The 22,400-nt window shown below is 43.2% G+C and overlaps 1 protein-coding gene across 1 annotated transcript; it reads left to right on the plus strand.

Annotated features, from left to right (window-relative positions):
- Positions 1–16,696: 16,696 nt before the first annotated feature.
- Positions 16,697–18,031, plus strand: LOC118556550. The gene is made up of 2 exons (XM_036147990.1): positions 16,697–16,888; positions 17,056–18,031. Exons 1-2 carry the CDS (start codon positions 16,863–16,865, stop codon positions 18,029–18,031), a joined length of 1,002 nt encoding a protein of 333 aa, XP_036003883.1. The 5' UTR covers positions 16,697–16,862.
- The last annotated feature ends 4,369 nt before the right edge of the window (positions 18,032–22,400 follow it).

Below are 22,400 nucleotides of genomic sequence, written 5' to 3' on the forward strand. Positions count from 1 at the left end.
CGTCGACTTAGCCTGAAAATCTGAACAAACACACTTTCAGTCTAATTCCTTCTTTGTAGCTTGCTTTTCATCATTTGTTTTCTTCTGTTTACCTGTCTTTGTTTTCTGAGGAGGAGAAATTGGCTGTTTTCCTCTGACGTTGGGTTGTTTCAGCAATCTTGAACGTGAACGATGGCGGCGCTGTGACGGGGAGGGGTATAAGCAGCTGTACAGGCTGCTGACATTCATCCTGGCTCTGATTGGCTGTTTCTGACCGGGAGCGGTGTGTTTCTGCAAATGCAGCAGGACCACTGGGAAGAGCCAGAGGAGCTGATTATCTGTCTCATATTTTACTGTCAGAACATAGAGACACTTTTAACAAATGTGTAAAGAAAATACATTTTTACAAAAGTTACCTACTGCAGCTTTAATAAGTAAAGAGCTGTTCTGCTTTTAAAAGACCACCTCCACTTACATCACCTTTGACTGTTGAGAACATCTTCAGAAGTTGCTTCACATCATGGTAGAGCCAACAGAGCAGCTAACAGGAAGGCTCAGCAACATGCAGTTAGAATGGCTGAAAGCTTGATCAGATCTCACTGTCCTATAAGGTAGTCCTTATGCAGACACGATCAACTGTTGTGTTTTTTGGACTGAGAAAGAAGCCGAAGTACCCAGAGAGAACCCACACATGGCCAGGGTGAACATGCAATCTCAGGCTGGGGTTTGAAATGCAGGACTTTCTTGCTGCAAGGCAGCGGTGCTACCAACTGGACCCACTGTGCAGCCCTGAAACCTGATGAAACACAAATGATTAAACAATCAGAAAATTCAACTGCTTAATTCCTTATCTGGACACAGGCTTTTCATAAAGCCTGAAAAGAACCATGGGAACGGGCAGCAGTTTTGGTCCAGGTTAACTGATGTTCAGCAGCTATAGGTTCTTTCTTTCTTTTCCTTACAGAAAGTGAACTGTGCTGCAGCAGAAGAAACAACCAGAACCACGGGTCGGTTTGGACATAAAAACAGGTTGAAGGGTTTGGTTTAGCTGCGGAAACATCTGCATGAAGATCAGTTCCATGCGTTTGTAGAGCAGCTGACATTTAGCTGCTTCCTACCTGTCTTGGTCATAAGTTACCCTTAGCTCAAGTCAAATAATAACATCACCTTTGTTTGATGCAGGCAGGAAATGACATCACCCACTGGTTTTAAGACTCGGTGGGACAGATCGCTGCAAAGCTGTTGGCTACGGTTTGTGGTGGTGGAGTGACTTGCATCATGTCCTTGTTGCTTAAATTCAGACAATTGTATTTCTCCCTCCACCGCGCTCACTGACACATTTTATTTATCAGCAGTTTAGCTCAAAAAATGCTGCAGACTGAACTAGATCATGTCATTGCTGGAAGAGAGATGTTAGGTCCAGGGATGCTTGGAGGTAGATGAGCAGGTTGAATGTGTTTAGTAACAGTCTATAGGTTTCTGTAGAAGACGATGGCGCTGAGGGAAGTCCTTGTAGGTCCAGGGGTGAGAGGGGTGGAGCAGACTGAGATTTCTTGAGTGGGTGTTTCTTCATACCTGAATGTAGGTAAATAAAGGAGAGAAGCTGAAAGGAGCAGAAGCTGTGAGATGGAAGGAGGTGAGAATCAAGGCTTTCTTCAGAAAAGGAAGCAGTGTGAGGAATTCAACATCTCCGATAAGAGAAATCAAGGCGGACCCATGAGGTCAGGGTCTCAGAGGAAGGAAACGGGGTCATGGAAAGGTGACCGGACTCTCCCACTCTGGTCAACAAGCGAAGAATACTGCTCACCCAGCGGCAGCATCACCGGGAAATGCTGGAGAGAACGCTGCACCAAACCTACAGCTCAATGGAGGTAAATGACTGGTGCATTCCACCCTTTTTACATTCCACCCTTTTGATCACATAGATAATATTTTATCTGTGTGATCACTCATAAAACAAGATGACCCATCACATGATTATGTGAACAAAACACAAAGGAACCATTTCTGTAAACTCATAATGTGGGACCCAAAAGGTTCCGATGTTGGAACCGGGCAGTGCTGGAACTTTTAGTAATGACCAACATGAGTGCTTCACAGAGTTTTAACACACAAGATCAAAGGTTTAGCACTTATCTACAATTTGGGTTTCAACTAATTGAGATGGGCCTGATTTAGGTCCTTACGCGCACATTTTACATTAGACTAGGTAAGCTAAACCTGTTCAGTAACCAAGGTCAAATCTGTTTACACTACTCCCACCCCAAAAAACCTCCTACTCGGTCTTCCACTCTCCATTCCATTGATAAACATCTGTCACTTCCACACCTTACAAACCCAGGAGTACTAGTAGGGAGCATCACAGGACGGGCAGGGTCTTTCCCCACCAGAAAACTCCATCCCCTCTAAGAGATGGTAAAAACTGATGAGACCCCTTAGGGAAATCCCGCTCTTGGCCAATCTGAGAAGACCCCGTATTGTATCTGAAAATTATCATTAACAAGCTTTTTAAGCATCTGTGATTCCAATCAGATCCTGGTTCTCCCTATTTCAAAGCAAAACATTGTATAACCCGTAGGTCTCGGTGTGTGTCCGAAGCAGACAGTTTCCATTCTTTATCATAAAACCATACTGATCAACATAATGCAACATCACAGTGTAGATGTCATAACACAGGGAATCGGGTAGAAAGAAAGCCTCAAAAAAGCATTGAAATTACAATTTTCAATGCTTTACTGTGTCATAATATTTTCACCTAAAAACACCATTTAACCACCAGTTTGTAGATATATATTTCATCAACTCAAAGGTGAAAACGGGATCTGGATATCCATCCATCCATCCATTTTCTGATCCGCTTTATCCCTCATGGGGTCGCGGGGTGCTGGTGCCTATCTCCAGCGTACACAGGGCAAGAGGCGGGGTACAGCCTGGACAGGTCGGGATGTGGATATATTTTATGGTTTTCTTACAGTTACTCCTCAAAGCTCATGTCCAAAAATCAGTGGAATCATTGTTTATAATGCAAGTCAATGACAAAATTCTCAGACTGTCAGAGTGTGCACTCTAAGAATTGTAAAATATTTCAAAACTCCAAACAACTTCAGCTTACTCGCTCAATTTTCACTCTACGTAGACAAATTATACACCAAAACGTAGATATTTTTGTCTGGATTCAGCAAATGTAACCCTAATTGGTGTAGGATTTATAGATTTTTTGCAAACTACCCCAGAGCGCCAAATAGTCAAAACCCTCCTCATTCATTTCTATGAAGCGGTTTTGAAAAATGACATCTGAAAATTCAAAACAACACATGATTTTGCACCGTCGCTACTCCTAAATCGTTTGATGTACAGGCATGACACTTTCACACATGAATTTTGTGGATAACTGTTATGGTTTTGCCGCAGGAACAATTTGTTCGGGAGTAGCAAATGTGCAAAATCCTGAAAACGCTTTGTACCTGCATCCTTCCACATTATCCACTTTTTTATATCGTCGCCATTTTGTACAAACATAAAAATAAGCACCATAATCATCAAAAGCCTGCTGATACTCACGGTGAAAGAATTATTTTGATATCTCTTATAATTTTCCAGCTATAGTGATTTGTTCGGAACCCTTTTTAAAGGATTTTTGCATTTCCATAAATAATTATATTATACTTTTTTGGTCCTTTATTGAAATATTTCCAGCAAAAACTGATAGTTTGTCTTGTTCCCCTTATGCGTTCCGAAATAAACGCAGAAAAAATTATGTCTCCAGCCCTTACGGTTGATTAAATATTGAGTGTTGTTCGAGGCAATGTTTTGTCTTTATATTCCAATTAGACATACTCTGACCCAAAGTGTGCATGCAGTAGACAGACACCAGCAGGTGTGAGTGAGTTTCCATGACAACAGAACTCTGCTGGCCAGAGGTTACTACAGGTCAGGGAAATCCTCTATTGGCAATGCATGGCAACCTTCGATGCCCACTGCAGTGATTGTGATGAATGTAGGAATCTAATATTTGCAGAGTCACTTTCTCTTAACATTTTAAAAATTTCCAGTGATTATCATAGGTCTCTCACTTTTCTGTCACTTTTTGGATTTCACATAGTTTTCCTATTGGACTTCAACATGATGCCCAGACATACCCCCCCCCCCCCCCCCCCCCCCAGCCAATACAGCACGACCCACCTGTGGGAAATGGCGCTACACACCACTTTGGTCAAATGTTAATTTCTGGGCCAAGATTTGGTCAGGCTTAGTAACTAAAGGAGGCCGATCTGACCCATGACCTTTGGTGACCTTTGGTGACATTTAGTATTTGCTCCCTTTTTGAGGAACTTCCCAGTACAGGATTTGGACCAAACTAACAGAGTACCATCAACTGGTAATACTGAACACAACCATGTTAGCATGTTGCTAACCGGAAGTAGCTCTAGGAAGGTCCTACCAACTTCTGCTTGACAAAGTCTTTACTTCCTTTAGAGAGAAAGCTCCACAACAAATCTGGGCCATGTCGGATAAAGTATGTATATTTTACATCCATTTTGACCCCTTTTTGCCTCTGCTACATGCTGCAGAAATGCTCCAAATACACCAAAATCAAACATTCCACTTTGTCCCCCACATAATAAACGTAATGCTGAATAGAAAAGAGGGCTGCAGCTGTGAGTTTGTTTCCATGACAACGGAACTCTACTCCATAGGCTTAACATAGCACCTTTCGACGGCCACTGCGGGGGCTGTGAAGACCGTAGGAACATGAAATTTGCAGTGTTACTTCCTGTTAATATTTTTGACGGTACGGTACGCACCAGGAGGCAGGCCGCTTACTAAATTTCTTCAGAAAATTTCTAGTCATTAAATTATCCTGGTCTAAAAGACCTCTGTGTTTTTCCCCTCAGGATGTTTTAACATCTGGTTTAAAAGAGAACTATTGGGAGAACTATTGAGTCTGAGTGGAGAGATAATAAATCTCCATAAATATTGTAGGTAACTGCGAGTAATTCCGAAACAATTGTTCACTGGTGCTTTAATCCCCAATTCACCCATGTTAGTTAGTAGAAGGAGTCATTATGCTAATTTTGCAGTCTTATCCATTTTAGCCTGTAACCTTTTTTTTGCACTTTATTGATGTCTGCCTGAGCGGAAGATCTTAGTGACATCCTAATTATTGAGTCTTATTTGCGCCTCCTCAAGATGTCCAGTAAATGCGGTGTTCGCAATTTCTCCTTCGCCTCAGCCGTTAGTGTCTGTTAGTGTGTAATGAAAAATTAATTAATTCACTCATTTATCCTATTTAACTGTTGATGTAATGCCCACTTAATTTATTGGGTTGCTCTAGGATTACATCATGTAAATGAATATTTTGGTGCAAAATAATTTTCTTAATGGTCTATTTTGTCATGCATGATGCGTTTACAAACCTTGTTACATATTAAAGTTGCTTCTTTAAAAGTTTTCACCTTTACACATTTATCAGTGTGTTTTCTAATGTGCATTTTGTTTCAATTGTGTACAAGAAAATCTGAAGTGAAATGCAGGAAGGTGTCTGCCAAACTCATCTTTGTTTCTGTTGCTGACAAGTCCATTGATGGTTCCCCAACCCTTCTGTTTTAGCCCCCTGCCAGTTGTTGTCCATTTTCAGAGTCCTTTCAGCAGCCACACACCATCCCTACAGCAAGAGCACTCATCCACGAATCCTCATGATCCCGCCTTCATCTCTGAAAGCAGAAACGCACTCCGCCAACATTTTTGCCAAAGAAAGCTCCATAAGTTGAAAAGAAATTACAGTAAAGCAGTCACAAACAAACATTTTAACCACAGTGTCACCTCTAAGAAAAAAATTAAAAATAAAATAAATAATAATAATAAAAACAGAATTTTCCTCTGCCAAAAGTTTTTATCAAAACTGGATTAGTCAGAAGTCAATGACATCACCTTTTCCCTTTGTCCCCAGGATCAGCCCTCATGTCACTGTGACACTGTTTGGTACTCACTCGCATCTCAGAAAAGAGTCTAAAATCTCTCTGTTAGCACATTCCAATTATATTGACCAGTTTTCTTTGCAAAGAAAAAAACAAAATGCAGGATAGAAGTGTTAATAGTGGTAAAGCAACAAAAATTTCAAGCCATCGTCTTTCTCCGCTGGAAGATCTCCATGTTACCTGGCATGAGTTGGTTAAAACTTAGCATAATTTAGTGTCAAAATTTGGTTATGACTTCCTACCGTACACCTGCTAAAGCTCACTTCCCAGAGTCTTTTGTTAAAAGAAAAATGTGGCTTTTCAACGATCTCCATCCTTCATCTGAAAATAACTCAAATAGATATTTTAGTATTTAGGTAAAGCATGCAGTCAAAAACCTGGTCCTCTTAGTGTCATTCTAATGTGATGTTCTTGGCTGATCCTGAAAGGATCAAGAAGGTACAAAGTCTTCCAAGGAGCACAATTATGTCTGTTCCAATATGACATACATTATTGACTTATTTCAAACTTTTGATGTCTTTCTGTTCCTTTTGACCATGTGAATTTACTGTTAGTAATACTTTCTGAGCTTTGTAGTGTTTTTCTCCAATGATAAGAGTTTTCCCCCATAATTCATCATCGAGAACACTGCCCAAAACAAAACCAAGATTAGAATCAGAATTTTAACCCTTCAGATCTGAAGCGGCCCTCATTTAACTGATATTCTTTTCGTGCCCCAGGCCAGAGCGCATTGTCCCAGCCGCGCAATCACATTCAGATATTTACATCATGGTCAGATTTGTTTTATCATATCTTTTGTCCTTTTTTTCAGGTTAAACTTGATAACATCAAATGATTTGTAACAGATGACGTGTTTAATGTGGCCTTCTGATATTTTGGCGCACGTCAAAACCCCTCTTTAGCTGCATTAAAATTCTACGTCAAAAAACCTTCTTTCAAATGGACAGATTTTTGATGAATCATTATTGTTACAAGTAATATCATGATCTCAGGAATCTTTATATTACTTAGCGCAAAAAAAACTCCAAGTGATAGGATCTCTGCCTCATTTTGTAATACAGTAAACCCAACAAGCTTTTATGTACAGCTTATTGTCAGTTCCAATTTTTCTAAAAAAAACTGAAATATTTTCATTCAAGCCATGTTAATCTCTCCATGTATCAATTTAATTTTCCTTCTTTAACTTTTAGTTAAAATATTTCATGCTTAAAAAATGGATTTGTGTTTTCGGAGCTGGAGCCTCCCAAAACATATGAACATTTTTGAAACCATGATATTTATAATTTAACTGAATTACTTCACACAGACGAACATTTAGCCACGTACAAATGATGACATTCAGACAAACAAACTAACACACGCAGGCCTGTTTTTTTACACTATTTTACCCAGATATTTGGTCTTTCATTTATTTTAAAAACGTCTAGACTCCGAGCCAATGCCGAAAGATATATTTTTCAATATGTTAAGTGCCCAGTTTACTTGAAAAGTAAACCGTCTTACACGCAGTCTTATGCCTCAGCCCCATAAGGATCCATCTCTTTATCTCACAGACACTTGGACCCTTATCCTTTTTAAAGTCATACGTCGATGTTAACAGTCCATAATACATTTATCCATGACAAAAGTGTAACCAGTCGATACCTAAGAAAATACTTCCCCCCGCTGTGCAACGCTGTGTCTCTTTTTGTTCCGTTTCCATGCAGTACTGCAATATTAAAGAACCCCTCTGTGGGAAATCTGCATGTTTAATCCAATCATTTATGCTTGTGATGCTTTCAGGGGAGAGATTGACCCTGAAAACGCCTTTAACTCATTAATGGACTTCTCTGCTTCCAGACCCTTTTTTTATTTTTATTTATTTTAATGGTCCTCTGTGAGGTCGGCCACCCAAATGAAAGGCTTCACACTTATTGGCCGTTTGGGTATAATGAGAGAGAATTCTCCTTTTCAAATCTACCTATGTCTAGATAGAAGTCAGATACTTAAAGCACATCTGCCACTTTCATCCAGCACCGAATGCTGGACAGCCTCTTGTCCCCGCGACAGGAGGTCTTGTGTTTCCAGGTGAAAATCATCAGCCCCCTTCTCCCAGCAGGAGTGCTCGTATTCCAGCTGAAAAAATTTTAAATTTTGTTTCTTTTATTTAACCATAAAACTTCAGTCACTCCACTCCTATTTTATTTGCTTTAAAGACGGAATATAAATCTTTATTTCTACAGGCTTTTATTTATTACTGCCTGGTAGGTTACAGTTTTGCAGATTTTACTTTCTTATTTTGAAATTTCTTGCAGTATTTTTTTAAAGGGGGTTTAAATTTTAAAAGCTTGCATGCGTTTTGAAGCATTGCATTTAAAATAAAAGAGCTGGAAAATAATCCCCTTACCGTCTTATGAAAGAAAGGTTTGGATCTTCGAGCCAATGCCTCAGAGACGTTCCGAGACCAGGAGCCCCTCCTCGTCCCTTGTAATCCATTCGGGGTACCAGAGGCTGGATAACTTCTCCGGGCTGGCCAAGCTGCTCCTGTCCTCGGACTTCCTGGCTCGTCGGTCAGGGATTCTGTTTGTTTACGCCAAATGTGGAAGGAATTCTAACCAATAACTGACCTCCTAGAGTTATTGAATAAGAAAACAGTGTAGAGATGAAGTTCCAGCACTTTTATTTAAAAAAAATGTTGTCCCCCCCCACACAGAAAAAAGCTACAAATAGACAAAATTTGACTACTTCACACACACCCCTCCCCCCGCCAACGACATTGGTTTCACAAAACACATTTCATAAAGCCAACCTGATCCCACTTTTAAGTATTTTGTGAAGATGGCTCCAGCTGGAGGGAGCAGATTATCACTAAATATGAGGGAGACAAGATGAAGGTTAGATCCTACAGGTCTGAGCCAATTCTCTGCAAATAGAGAAAGGTGAAAATATAAAATTGGGAATGAAGGATTGGCCAGAGTGCAGACATTTATTTATCTTAAAACAAAAAAGAGCAATAGATTGATTACTGAGAAGAGCAGCCATAATCCGTTCTCTCATTGACCCAGAGAAACAAATTTTCGGGTTATTTTAAATATGTCATTTAAATCCCATATTAAACAGGTTTCAAGAGGGATCATATTTCTCCAAATTAATGCAGTACAAAGTCTTCAGCAAGAGTTCTGCTGGTTCTGGTTCTGCTGGAAGTTCTCCTCCCTATTAAAGGGGAGTTTTCCTCTCCACTGTCGCTTCATAAATGCTCAGTATGAGGGATTGCTGCAAAGCCATCAACAATGCAGACGACTGTCCACTGTGGCTCTACGCTCTTTCAGGAGGAGTGAATGCTGCTTGGAGAGACTTGATGCAACCTGCTGGGTTTCCTTAGAGAGGAAACTTTCTGACCAACCTGGAGGATCAGATGGAGTCTGACTTTGGAAAGAGCCTTGAGATGACGTGGTGTGAATTGGTGCTATATTAATAAAATTGCCCTCCCTGGGCTGCCACCTTACCGTGGTGGAGGGGTTTGAGTGTCCCAATGATCCTAGGAGCTGTGCTGTCAGGGGCTTTAAGCCCCTAGTAGGGTCACCCAAGGCAGACAGGTCCTAGGTGAGGGACCAGACAAAGACGAGCCCAAAACCCCCCTTATGATGAGTAACATTAATGGATCTCGTGTTCCCTCGCCCAGACGTGGGTCACCGGGGCCCCACTCTGGAGCCAGGCCTGTAGGTGGGGCACGTTGGCAAGCGTCTGGTGGCCAGGCTTTTACCCATGGAGCCCGGCCAGGCTCAGCCTGAAGAGGCGACATGGGTCCCCCTTCCGATGGGCTCACCACCTGTCGGAGGGGCCAAAGGGGTTGGGTGCATTGTGCAACGGGTGGCAGTAGAGGGCGGGGACCTTGGCATTCCGATCCTCGGCTGCAGAAGCTGGCTCTTGGGATGTGGAATGTCAGCTCTCTGGTGGGGAAGGAGCCTGAGCCCGTGTGCAAGGTTGAGAGGTTCCGACTAGAGATAGTCGGACTCACCTCGACACACCGCTCTGGCTCTGGAACCAGTCTTCTCGAGAGGGGCTGGACATTCTTCCACTGTGGAGTTGCCCGTGGTGAGGGGCGCCGAGCTGGGGTGGGCATACTTGTTGCCCCCCATTTCGGTGCCTGCACGTTGGGGTTTTCCCCGGTGAACAAGAGGGTGGCCTCCCTCCCCATTCATGTGGGGGGACGGGTTCTGACTGTTGTTTGCGCTTATGCACCAAACGGCAGTTCAGATTACCCACCTTTTTTGGAGTCCTTGGAGGGGCTACTGGAGAGTGCCCTCCTAGGGACTCCCTCGTTTTGCTGGGGGATTTCAACGCTCACGTGGGCAATGACAGTGAGACCTGGAGAGGCGTGGTTGGGAGGAATGGCCCACCTGATCTGAACTCGAGTGGTGTTCTGTTGTTGGACTTCTGTGCTCGTCATGGATTGTCCATCACAGGACACCCTAGGCCGTAGTTCTGTCTTGTTGTCATTTCATCTGATCTGCGGCTGCGTGTCTTGGACACTCTGGTGAAAAGAGGGGCGGAGTTCTCCACCGACCACTACCTGGTGGTGAGTTGGCTCCGATGGTGGGGGAGGAAGCCGGTCAGACCTGGCAGGCCCAAACGTATTGTGAGGGTTTGCTGGAAACGTCTGGCAGAGTCCCCTGTGAGACGGAGTTCACCTCTGGGAGAACTTTGAGCATGTCCCGAGGGAGGCAGGGGACATCGAATGGACCATGTTCTGCGCCTCTATTGTTGAGGCGGCTAGTTGGAGCTGTGGCCACAAGGTTGTCTGTGCATGTCGCGGCGGCAACCCTCGAACACACTGGTGGACACCAGCGGTGAGGGAAGTCGTCAAGCTGAAGAAGGAGTCCTATCGGGCATTATTGGCCTGTGGGACTCCGGAAGCAGCTGATGTGTACCGGCAGTCGAAGTGGCAGGCGGCTCGGCTGGTCGCCAAGGCAAAAACTCGGGCGTGGGAAGAGTTCGGAGAGGCCATGGAGAAAGACTTCTGTACGGCTTCGAAGCGATTCTGGTCCACTATCCGGCGTCTCAGGAGGGGGAAGCAGTGCAGTACAAACACTGTTTATAGTGGGGGTGGTGTGCTGCTGACCTTGACTCGGGACATCCTGTGTCAGTGGGCGGAATACTTCGAAGACCTCCTTAATCCCACCAACATGTCTTCCATTGCGGAAGCAGAGCCTGAGGACTCCGGGTCGGGTTCTCCCATCTCTGGTGCTGAGATTGCTGAGGTTGTTAAAAAGCTCCTCGGTGGCAAAGCCCCGGGGGTGGATGAGATTCGCCCTGAGTACCTTAAGGCTCTGGATGTTGTGGGGCTGTGTTGGTTAACACGGCTCTGCAGCATTGCGTGGACATCGGGGGCAGTTCCCCTGGATAGGCAGACTGGGGTGGTGGTCCCCCTATTTAAAAAGGGGGACCGGAGGGTGTGTTTCAACTACAGGGGAATCACACTCTTAAGCCTCCCTGGTAAGGTCTATTCAGGGGTCTGGATCTGGAGAAGGCATTCGACCGTGTCCCCTGAGGGATCCTGTGGGGGGGTACTCCGGGAGTATGGAGTACCGCGCCCTTTGGTAAGGACTGTCAGGTCTGGGTACGACAGGTGTCAGAGTCTGGTCCGTATTGCCGGCAGTAAGTCGGACTCGTTTCCGGTGAGAGTTGGACTCCGCCAAGGTTGCCCTTTGTCACCGATTCTGTTCATAACTTTTATGGACAGAATTTCTAGGCGCAACCAAGGTGTTGAGGGGATCCGTTTTGGTGGCCTTAGGATTTCGTCTCTGCTATTTGCAGATGACGTGGTCCTGTTGGCTTCATCAGGGCGTGATCTACAGCTCTCACTAGAGCAGTTCGCAGCCGAGTGCGAAGCGCCCGGGATGAAAATCAGTGCCTCCAAATCTGAGACCGTGGTCTTGAACCGGAAAAGGGTAGAGTCTCTTCTCCGGGTTGGGGAGGATGTGCTGCCCCTAGTGGAGGAGTTCAAGTATCTTGGGGTCTTGTTCACGAATAAGGGGAAGATGGAGCGGGAGATTGACAGGCGGATTGGTGCGGCGTCTGCTGTGAAGAGGGCGCTGTACCGATCCGTTGTGGTGAAGAGAGAGCTGAGCCAAAAGGCAAAGCTCTCGATTTACCGGTCGATCTACGTTCCTACCCTCATCTATGGTCACGAGCTTTGGGTCGTGACCGAAAGAACGAGATCCCGGATAGAAGCGGCTGAAATTAGTTTTCTCCGTAGTGTGTCTGGGCTCTCCCTTAGAGATAGGGTGAGGAGCTCAGTCATCCGGGGAGGACTCAGAGTAGAGCCGCTGCTCCTCCACGTCGAGAGGAGCCAGTTGAGGTTGCTCGGGCATCTGGTCAGGATGCCTCCTGGACGCCTCCCTGGTGAGGTGTTCCAGGCACGTCCCACCGGGAGGAGGCCCAGGGGAAGACCCAAGACACGCTGGAGGGACTATGTCTCCCGGCTGGCCTGGGAACGCCTTGGGATTCCTCCTGAGGAGCTGGCCCAAGTGGCTGGGGAGAGGGACATCTGGGCCTCCCTACTGAAGCTGCTACCCCCGCGTTTTCTTCCCGGAGAAGCGGAAGGAAACGGACGAACGGACGGACGAATTGAATTAAATTTTATAAAACCTGTTTGTGTTGATGGGTCAGATTGGGACAAACGTTATGATTACAGAAAGTGAGACTTCTCCTGTTCCTCCTTTTTGTCTGACAACTAGCATCAGCACAGCTGCAGAGAGGCAAACAAGGTTTAACCACCTGGGGGATCGCTGTAGTGTAGTTATAACATTAAAATGTACATTATATTTTGCTGAGTATACATGTTATATGAAATTTGTGAGCTTTCTGAGCTGGTATCTGTCCGTCCGTCCGTCCGTCCGTCTTCTTCCGCTTATCCGGGGTCGGGTCGCGGGGGTAGCAGTATGTCTCATCAGAAAATGTGATTGTGGTAACACATAATGACAACGATTGTTGATAAAGCCGGAAGTTATTTACAACCTGAACAGAAATGAAGGTGTGTTATTTTACAAGGAACCAGTCCAGTTACTGTTTTAACAGCACGATAATCACAAGACTCACTTTAGATTAGCTGATAAGATGGAGTGTTACTGCTGCTTAAATTAGATTTTGTTTTCTGTTTTCTACCAAATCTCCCTTTTTCCTTCATTTTAATGCTCCTCAAGCACCAATTTTTATGATTTTAAATTATAATCCAAAGATATGTGACTGGGAGAATCATTCATCCTGTCAGAACTCTGTGTGGAATCAGCTTCGGCGCTGAGGAAGTAAATCTTCTATTGCTCAACAAATTCTGTCCAGAATCAGTTTAGGATTCAAAGGTAGATATGGGGATTAAGACTTTTGACTAAACCATCACTTCCTCAACCTTGTTTTCCTTACAAACCATTTTTACCACTAATTTTACAAATAGTTTTCATCTTCCCTCCGTTCTCCAGGTTCCCCGAGGTCCAGGAGGGTCAGAGATGAAAATTTAAATCTGGTCGGGCTGAAAAATCTTTATAATTACAGAAATCAAGACATTTATTCCAAGTCTTCAGATTTCCAGATACTGATAAGTGATACAACTGGTCTGAGATTCTGGTTGTGGTTCTGTCTAACATTAATAAGGCAGCAGGGTCGTTTGAGGTGAGCTAAAAAGTTAATCATCACCAAGTGTTATCAAAGCCAAGTGTTATCAGGATAAGACCTTTCAGAGCAAGATGCTTTTACTTTCAGTTTGACTGTGTCTTCAAATCAGCCAATCAGAACAGAGAAGCAAGCAGTAAATTAATACATTCAATAAAAACCAAAATTGGGCTCCGACCAGAATCATTCCACTACTCAAAAGCGTAGCTGGGACTCTGAGATATTGTTTTGACATCTATTCACAGCTGCTTAAGCATCGATCTGGTATTACGTTTTCTCAGGCTTGAAGGTTTATTCTGGTCTAACAGAACTTCAGCAGCACAGCTTGAGGAGATTCACTGATTCTAAGTTTACTTCTGAAAAATGTAAGTGCAGTTTATCAGATGGTGTTTTAATATAACTTGTGACTGAACTTAAATGTGTTCTTGTTGCAGAGCAGTCCTCTCACTGGGATCTCACCATGGATGTGGCCGACATGCTCATAGATAAAATATATGAGTGGGTGAAGCTCCAGAAAGAAGGTGCAACAAAGTTTGACCAACTGGCCAAGGAGCTGGAGGACACCAAGAAAGGCTGCAACATCAGCAAAGTTGTTGGCAGCTCGGTGTCTGTAGGAGGAGCGGCAGCCATGACAGTTTCTGGTGCAGTTGCCCTCGCGACTGGAGGAGCTGCGATCCCGTTTCTTTTCACTGCAGGAGCCGTGGCTTCTGGGCTTGGTCTTGCCACTAATGTGGCATCAGATGTTACGGACATTACTGTAACGAGTCTAAACATGAAAGAAGCTAAAGAGATCGGTAAAAAAATTGAGAATCTTGAAAAGGGGATTGAGAAATTGATGGGAACACTGAAAGAGGAAGGAGAGAGGAGGGAAAAACAGGCTCTGTCCGTCAGGGAACTTTCTCCAGAAGATTATGTTGTAGAAAGGATCCTGAGGGCCATAGCCAAACGAGAGGGGCTGATATTAAATGCCGGGGTCAGTCTGCACGGCATGTTATCTGGTTTGTCTAAAACCTCGATCAGTGACAAGGCTGCAGATTTTGCTCTTCTTGGGATTTCCCTGGCTTCCAAGTTTGCGATGATTGCAGCAAGAAAGTCTGGGAAAATGTTGGTGTCGAATGGGCTTCCAGAGCTGGCTGCATCCATGGGAGCCAAAGCTGCGGGCAAAGCAGTTGGACGGGTGAGTAGCTCAGGCACTGTGGCATCACATCAGTAACTGTTTCCTGGCTCCAGGTCCATGTTCTCTACGTTCTTAGTGAGGACGCGGGCAGCAGCGTTCTGAACCAGCTGCAGCTGATTGATTTTTTCGGACAGACCTGTGAATACACCATTGCAGTAATGTGACTAAAGATAAACGCATTGGATGAGTTTTACTAGATCTGACTGCATGTGTCTTTGAAGATTCAGGTTTTAGTCCATCACTATATTCCGGGCGTGATCACTAGTTTGTGGCTCAGGTTGTGCTATTACACACTGTTTTAAGTTATTTAATGTTTAATAAATAACCCTCAATCTGTTAGGTATTGTTCGATGAACATCAGCCCAAACAGCTGATATCATGACAATAGTTGAAAGGAATGATTCGAGCTCTGGCGATCTTTTACCAGCAAACTCTGCACACATATAGAATATAGAAGAGACAACTTCTCTTCAAGTTCAAGAATCTGAATTAGCACTAAATTTTCATCAACAAATCCTCTCTACTAGGCTAGTGACGCTTAACTAAACTACTAAGCAAAATGAAGATAAAAAGAAGCTAAGGAACTATGTACAAGCAAAAAGACAAAAGACAACATAAAAGTGCTGATCATCAGAATAATTCAGTGAATCCTTGCCCGCTGCAGATCTGACTTAAAGAACATGGAATGGAGGTAAATTAGCTTCACTAATTTAGAACAACATTTAGCATGTTTTCAATCCATTCACAATGTGAATCTTGAGCTAAACAAAACATTATTTGATGAAATAACATTTTATTTGAGTTAAAGAACCAAAGTTCACCTTGAAAATATGGAATGAGTTAAAATTATTTTAACTAATCCAGAATAACATTTCGTATGTGTTTCATCCCATTCATAATGCAAATCCTGAGAAAAATAAAACATTATTTGATAAAATAACATTTTAACGAAAGAATTTCTTAGTAAAATTATTAACTTTAGGGACGCTTGATTTTATTAATACCATTATACATCCGGGAGGCTAGGGGTCGCTGTGGCGATTGGTCGCTAAAATCAGCGGCTAGTTGTGCAGAAGTTAGGCTCTGATTCTAGTCGGCAGATCTCAGAACCTACTCCGGTTCTCCGGACAAAGAGAGATTTCTCCCCTGTGCTGGCTTGTGGGTCTTTTGGGCCCCGTAAGGTCCCATGCCTGGCTGACTTGTCCAGGGTGGACTTTCTCCTTGAGTCTCAGGAAGAAGTGAAGTAGAAGAAGTGAGTCTGTGGGAACAAAAGCTTTTGTAGCATTAATCGCACCATGCTGAGATGGCGCATCCTTGGTGGCTGTGCAAGTCCCAAACTTCTGTGGCTTCCAATCCAATCTGCTTTTATTTTTCTCATCATAGCTCAATGCCACTACAGCCCTTTGTGAGCCAATTAGGGAGGTGTAAACGGGTCCTTCGGCCTGTCACACACATCTCCATTTTTGAATGGTGCTCACCAAATAGGAAGAGCAGTGAGGTAAAGTTTGAAAGCACGTCCATTTTTACCAGCATATGTATGCATGAATAAAGACTGAGGGAATCAAAATTGCTCAATGTTTGACTTGTAAAAACACCTAACAGGTTAAACATCTGGGGCCAATCTTTGTAGTTACTGGTGTATCAGGAATGCACTTCCTCTCTTGTTAATTGGTAAATGGCTTGTACTTGTGTAGCACTGTATCAAACACTACAGTCTCTCCCATTCACACACACCACCCTGATGGTGGTGAGCTGTTTGTAGTAAGAACTATCCTGGGGCAGACTGACTTGGTCTACCAGTTGTTGAATACAGAAAGATTTTATCTGTAGCGCCATTTACTGTTTATCATGAGAGCTACGGTGATTCTGCTGCACACCAAGTGCATGTCAAGCCAAAACTTGAGAATTTTATTTACTGCCTTTTGCCTTTTTTATTTATTTAGGTTGGAGCAGGAGTCATTGGACTGGCTTTTTCAGTTCCTGAGTTGGTCATCAACTGTGTCGACCTGAAAAACTCCAAGACTGAAGCCAGTGAGAGTCTGAGGAAGAATGCTGGGGACATAAAGAAAGCTTCTGACCAGATGGAGGAGGAACTCAAAGAGATTCAGTGAGTCTAAATGACCAAACATACAGGAAATAAAAGAATGTGTAAAGTTTATTGATTTGACGAATATAATCTGAGATGAAGTGAAACCAACACAGATGTCTTTGTTTTAGATGTATATTTTCTCTAAGTTTTATATTTAAACATTTTATTGATGCTTTATCTTCCAGAAAGATCTTCCGGAGGTTAGCCAAAATAAAATGCTGCATTGAAACTAAGAACAAGAGTCGTGACGACAGGCAAACATTGTTGGAGTTTGCAAAGGAAAGCTGCAAAGATGAAGCTGTTCGACTTTGGCTCAGAGACAATGCAGAATCTGAGATCTTCTCCAAACTGGTGGAGATGTTTCAGTTCCTGAAGGAAAAGATTGACGAGGAAGAGAAGAACAACCACAGCAATGAAGTTGACATCACCTTTGTGGCTCATGGAGCGATCAGAGACTCCATGATGCCAGCCAGCTGTCTGCTGCCTCTGCCCACCATCTCTGACGTTGTACTGTATTCTCCCTGGAACTGTTATCTTGAAGCTAATGCAGCGTATGGAATCGCCACAGGGAAACTTCAGCCTGTCCACAGAGTGTTTTACTGCTCACCTGGACGTGGCTGTAAGAGTCCAAATGAAAAGCATCAACCCGAGGATCTACCCAATGAGTGGAACTCCATGAAGAAAGCTGGAAATCAGAAGATTCCTAACATCGTTGTGTCTCCTTTAAGAAAACCTAAAGATGGTGCATGGGAGAGAATTGAGTTCCTAGAAGACAAACATGGTAAACCTGGAAGAAATCGTATCATCATCCCATTTATCCTCCCATCCATTGATCCAGAAGAAGATATCCCTCTGCCTGTGGTCACCTTGGCTCTGTCACTGGTGCTCATGTTCTCCAGGTTTCAGGTTGTACTCCACCTCACTATCTGTCTGGGGAAACTATCTAGAAGAATGAAGCTGGATGAAAATACTCTGAAGCAGCAGTATTCCTGCACCATCGACTACACAGGAATGACATCATCAGAGAAGATGTTGGCCTCCACCTTCTCCTCCATAATATCTGCAGTGAAAAGATTTGTCTGGGGAGCTGAAAGCAATGCTGAAGCTCAGGAGGGAGCACATGAGAGGCTGTCCAAAGCTTTCAAAGCTATGTTTGGTTAATCATATGAGTGACAGAAGGAGGTATTATGGCCATACAAAAGATCAGATCATCACCCTGTTCAGCTCCATAGAGACTTTTAACTGCCAAACAATTAACAGAATGTCATTATTTCTTAAAGGAAAGGAATAAGTAAGACATTTACTGTAAAATCAATCTAAATCATTCTTTCTTTGTCACCTGGTATGGAAATACCATTCCCTAGAAACAGTCAGTTCTCTCCATTAACGTCTCAGTCGAGTCACTCTCCCTTCAAACCTAGAGGTAGAGGTACTTCGGTTCAGAGTGTAGCCCGTGTTTACTTCCTGGTTCCTGAACTAATCAGATGAGAGTTCCTAGGGTTCCCAAAACAGAGCACAGCATTTGGTATTTTATCTTGGCAAAACATCAGCAGTCTGCAAACATGGAAGCCAGTAAGAGAAGTGGACCAGAAATTGAATATAATAAAGCACCATATTTCTATCCTGTGATGGTAAGAATTCACTGGGGTTGGTGGGAACTATATGTTGCTACATTTCTCAGCAATAACGGACCGTTGAGTAAACAGCTGCTATCAATAGAAGGCTCTTGGCCCTTTCTGGATCTCTGTGGCTCTGTGGGTAAGCTGTTTATTCAACAATAACAACGTAGTTTGGTTGAATCGTCTTCACATGTCATCTTGAAGGGGAGGGGATGGACTTCATTTGTCTTGTGTATTGTTTTAATTTGAAACACTAGGTGTCATTATTACTTATTGCTCCTTTAAATTGAATAATAATTTGAGTTGATTGATTTTGAATTATTTAACCTTTATTCATACTGGTGTCCTCATTGAGATCCAAGATCTCATTTTGAAGAGAGACCTGTTCAGATTTATTCATTTAGTGAAAATGAGTACAATTTGCTATAATTAACTTAAACAGCCACATTTAGCCCTGTGATCGACTAGTGACTTGTTTAGGGTGGATCCCGCCTCTCATCCAATAACTACTGGAGATGGGCACCAGCCCCCATGAGCCTGCATGGAAAAGCGGGTATAGAGAATAGCCCTGTGATCGACTGGACTATTATTAATCCAATAATAGTCCAGATAATTTCAGTTGAATTCAGCACATCATATAACGTTAAATTGTACAATGTCATGTATCTAAGAAATTATAACTGATTGAAAAGCTTTTTGTTATCATAACTCTGAGTTATCGGGCTGACAACATTCCTCTGCCACAGAGGAGAAACAGAAAGAACACAAGCACGTCAGGAAATCACTGCGAGACTGTGGTTACCCACACTGGACGTTTGTCAAATCAGTCACAAAGCTGGCAGAAAAACCAACACTGCTTCAAACACAGAGGAGAGAACAGAGAGACAAAAAAAACATTGTAATTCCATATGTGTCAGAAATTTCCAAGAAACTCAGGAGAATTTTCTTTAAATCCAACAAACCAGTAAATTTCAAATCTAATAACACTGTCGGACAAAAACAATTTAATCCCAAAGACAGAACTCCCAGACCACAGCTCAGTGGCGTTGTTTCTGCGATCCAAAGCAGTGAGGACGGCTCAGACTCCATCAGAGAAACTAAACAACAACTACATGAACGCATGGAGCAGCAGGAGGGCCAGCAGCTCAGAACCAGACTCAGAGGTCCACTGGTACCTGCAGAACAAAGGAGACACAGCTGAGGACAATGATGTCCATATCTTGGACAGGGAGAACAGATGTTAGAAAGAAGCCATCTTGGTCCAAAGAGCAAAGCCATCAGTGAACAGAGGGGGAGGATGAAGCTTCAGCTCCCCAGAGTTTACAGCTCGGTCCTCCAACACGTTTCAGAGAGATTACATCAGCATCTCATCATGGTTCAGGAGACCAAGTCCTCCTCTCACACCAAGCAGCAGCTTCTAACCACCAGGACAGAGATGGTGGGTCACTGGTTCTGACCTGGACTGGTTCTAGGAGGATGGACCTCCATGTCCTTAAAAACAGCAGCACTCCACCTGCAGGTTGCTCTGAAGATAGGTTTTGAAACGTCTTCAGAAAAAATAAGGGAATTTCGGCAGAGAACCAACTGGCCCATGCTACAGATGACTGGTAATAGGACGGTAATTTGGTCTGATTATTATTAATATTATAATTAATTAATTTCACTTGTTTATTATTTAAATTAGGACAATTAATATTAATAAACATGTCAGCAGGAAGCATTGATGTGAATAAGATAGAGTTAGCACAAATGCTACTTTTAATCCATTGTCCTAAAGCAAAGGGCAATTCCTGATTTTGGTGATCATGCAGATATAAATGATAACGTGCTCAGCGATGGAGTTTCTCAGTTGGCAACATTTATTAGTTTTACTGTCAATGATTAATCCATTGTTGCTTTTTTACACCAATAAATTCAATGAAATTAGTGAGTTTGTCATCATTGTGTGTTTTGATAATTGAAAGGCCTCAATAACAGGTGATAGACAACTACAAACACACACATACACATGGTTTATACTTAACCCACCTATAGGGGGGTTAGGTATAAACCTATATATATAGTGTTATGGAAATATATAATTACTTATATGATAATAGTGTATCTTAAATATCAACTTTAACCCAGTAACCTAAAGATGAGAATGTGTGCAGAACAAAGGTGGATTCAGACTTCAGCAAGCGTCTACCAGCCACCGCACGGAACGGTAATTTATGAGAGCCTTGTGGAAACAGATAGTACCTCTAAAATTCCTTTCTCAAGGTCTCACTGTTATTTCAGTTAACTCCTGGGACCCTACTAAGGCAATAGATTACATTTTAACGGTCAAGTGTCAGGAAACACATGTTTTAGCAGACTCAGTGTCTGCACTAGACTGAGAGGCAGTTCAGGGGAGGTTGGTCCGGCCCCCTTCTGGAGTCGCCCGTGGGTTAAAAAGCATGATACAAACGTGTAAGCGCTGAGACACTTCTTATGACTCGAGCAGAGCATTTTCGGAATAAGGTTAAGGTATCCGCAGCGGTGATAAAACTTGTAAGTGTCTCCCATTTTGGAATTCCAAATTGTAATAAATATATGTTAAACTGTTTTTGCCTCTGAATTCACTGTCTCTTCTCTTGTGGCCAAATCATCGAACGGGTGAAACAAAACGGGCCGTTATGTGAACGGGCCATCATGAGTCTCGACACATGGTGCCGTGACCGCGGATTTGACTGCAAGTAAAGAGCCTTTTTGAACATTGGGCACGAAAAGAGGGCTTTTCTGCGGCATCACGGGTCGACCGAAAACAGGTAAGGAGATTTTTATTCTCTGTTGGTGAAATGTTAGATGTTTAGGCTAAGTTGAAAGTGGTGCTGTGGTCAAAAGATCTTCTCTTCTCAAAATATCAGAGGCTGAACAGTACAAATAAGATTGAATGGGATTTATGTATATGTATACGTCAGAAAAACGTAAAATAAGATAGAAACGATAAAACAGTAATAACAGTCGAGAAACTTAGATGGTGAGATTGTCGAAAAATAAAATAAAACAAAATAAAAACGTCTAAAAATAGTCTAGGAATTTGGTCGCTCCCCCTCCATGACTGACGGGTCTGGTGATTTTTAGGACTGAGATGGCAGCGCTTTCTCGGGAAAAGGAGACTTCCCACAGCAGCGTGGCGATAGGACCGGCCAAGATACCCTAACATCTTTAAAAGTTGAGGCTAAGGACAGCAAGATCCTAAATGGTGAGCTGTTATAGAAGAAAATAGAGATTATTTAAAAGGGGCCCCAGAGAAGCAATTTGGGTTTCTTAGCTTCCAAAAACTGGGTTTTTTGGGAGCACGGCGGTTAGACAAGGCGATTTTAAACAAAGTGTTCCGTCGAACAGACAGGGAAAAAAGGTCCTTCTGTGTGCACAAGCTGTCTTAAATGTTATGTTTGTCCTGTTCTTTTTAACAAGTTTGTTTTTGGTAAAAATGGGATCATTTTGTGAGAATCAGGAGCAGTCCGTGGCTCCGGTGTGAGTCTGTCTCTGTGTGTGTGCGCAGCATCGAGGTCTCTTGTGTGTTTGTAAGCGAATGGTTACGCATGCGCATGTCTAACTGTGAATCGCTTTTCATGTGTCGTAATTACGGTGGAAAAGTACTGGTTAAATAGCCAGGATCATGGCAGGAGCATTTGATCAGGATTTTCAGGACGACGCATGGGGCTCTGCTCCTTGGAAGCCCTTAGGAGTACAGGTCCAGGCGCTGATGGGTTTTGTTGAAACGCATGAAAACTTGGACAAAAAGATGCAGTCGGAGTGGAGACAGAAAGTTCTCGAAGCTGTCGCGGTAGAGGAAAACCGACTGGAACATAGTGAACCGCTGGGCAAGTATTTGGTGAAACAGTATGCTAAAAGTAAGAAACACCTCAATGACTGTATACAGA

This window comes from Fundulus heteroclitus, chromosome 16 (assembly GCF_011125445.2).
Source record: "Fundulus heteroclitus isolate FHET01 chromosome 16, MU-UCD_Fhet_4.1, whole genome shotgun sequence".
NCBI lineage: Eukaryota > Metazoa > Chordata > Actinopteri > Cyprinodontiformes > Fundulidae > Fundulus > Fundulus heteroclitus.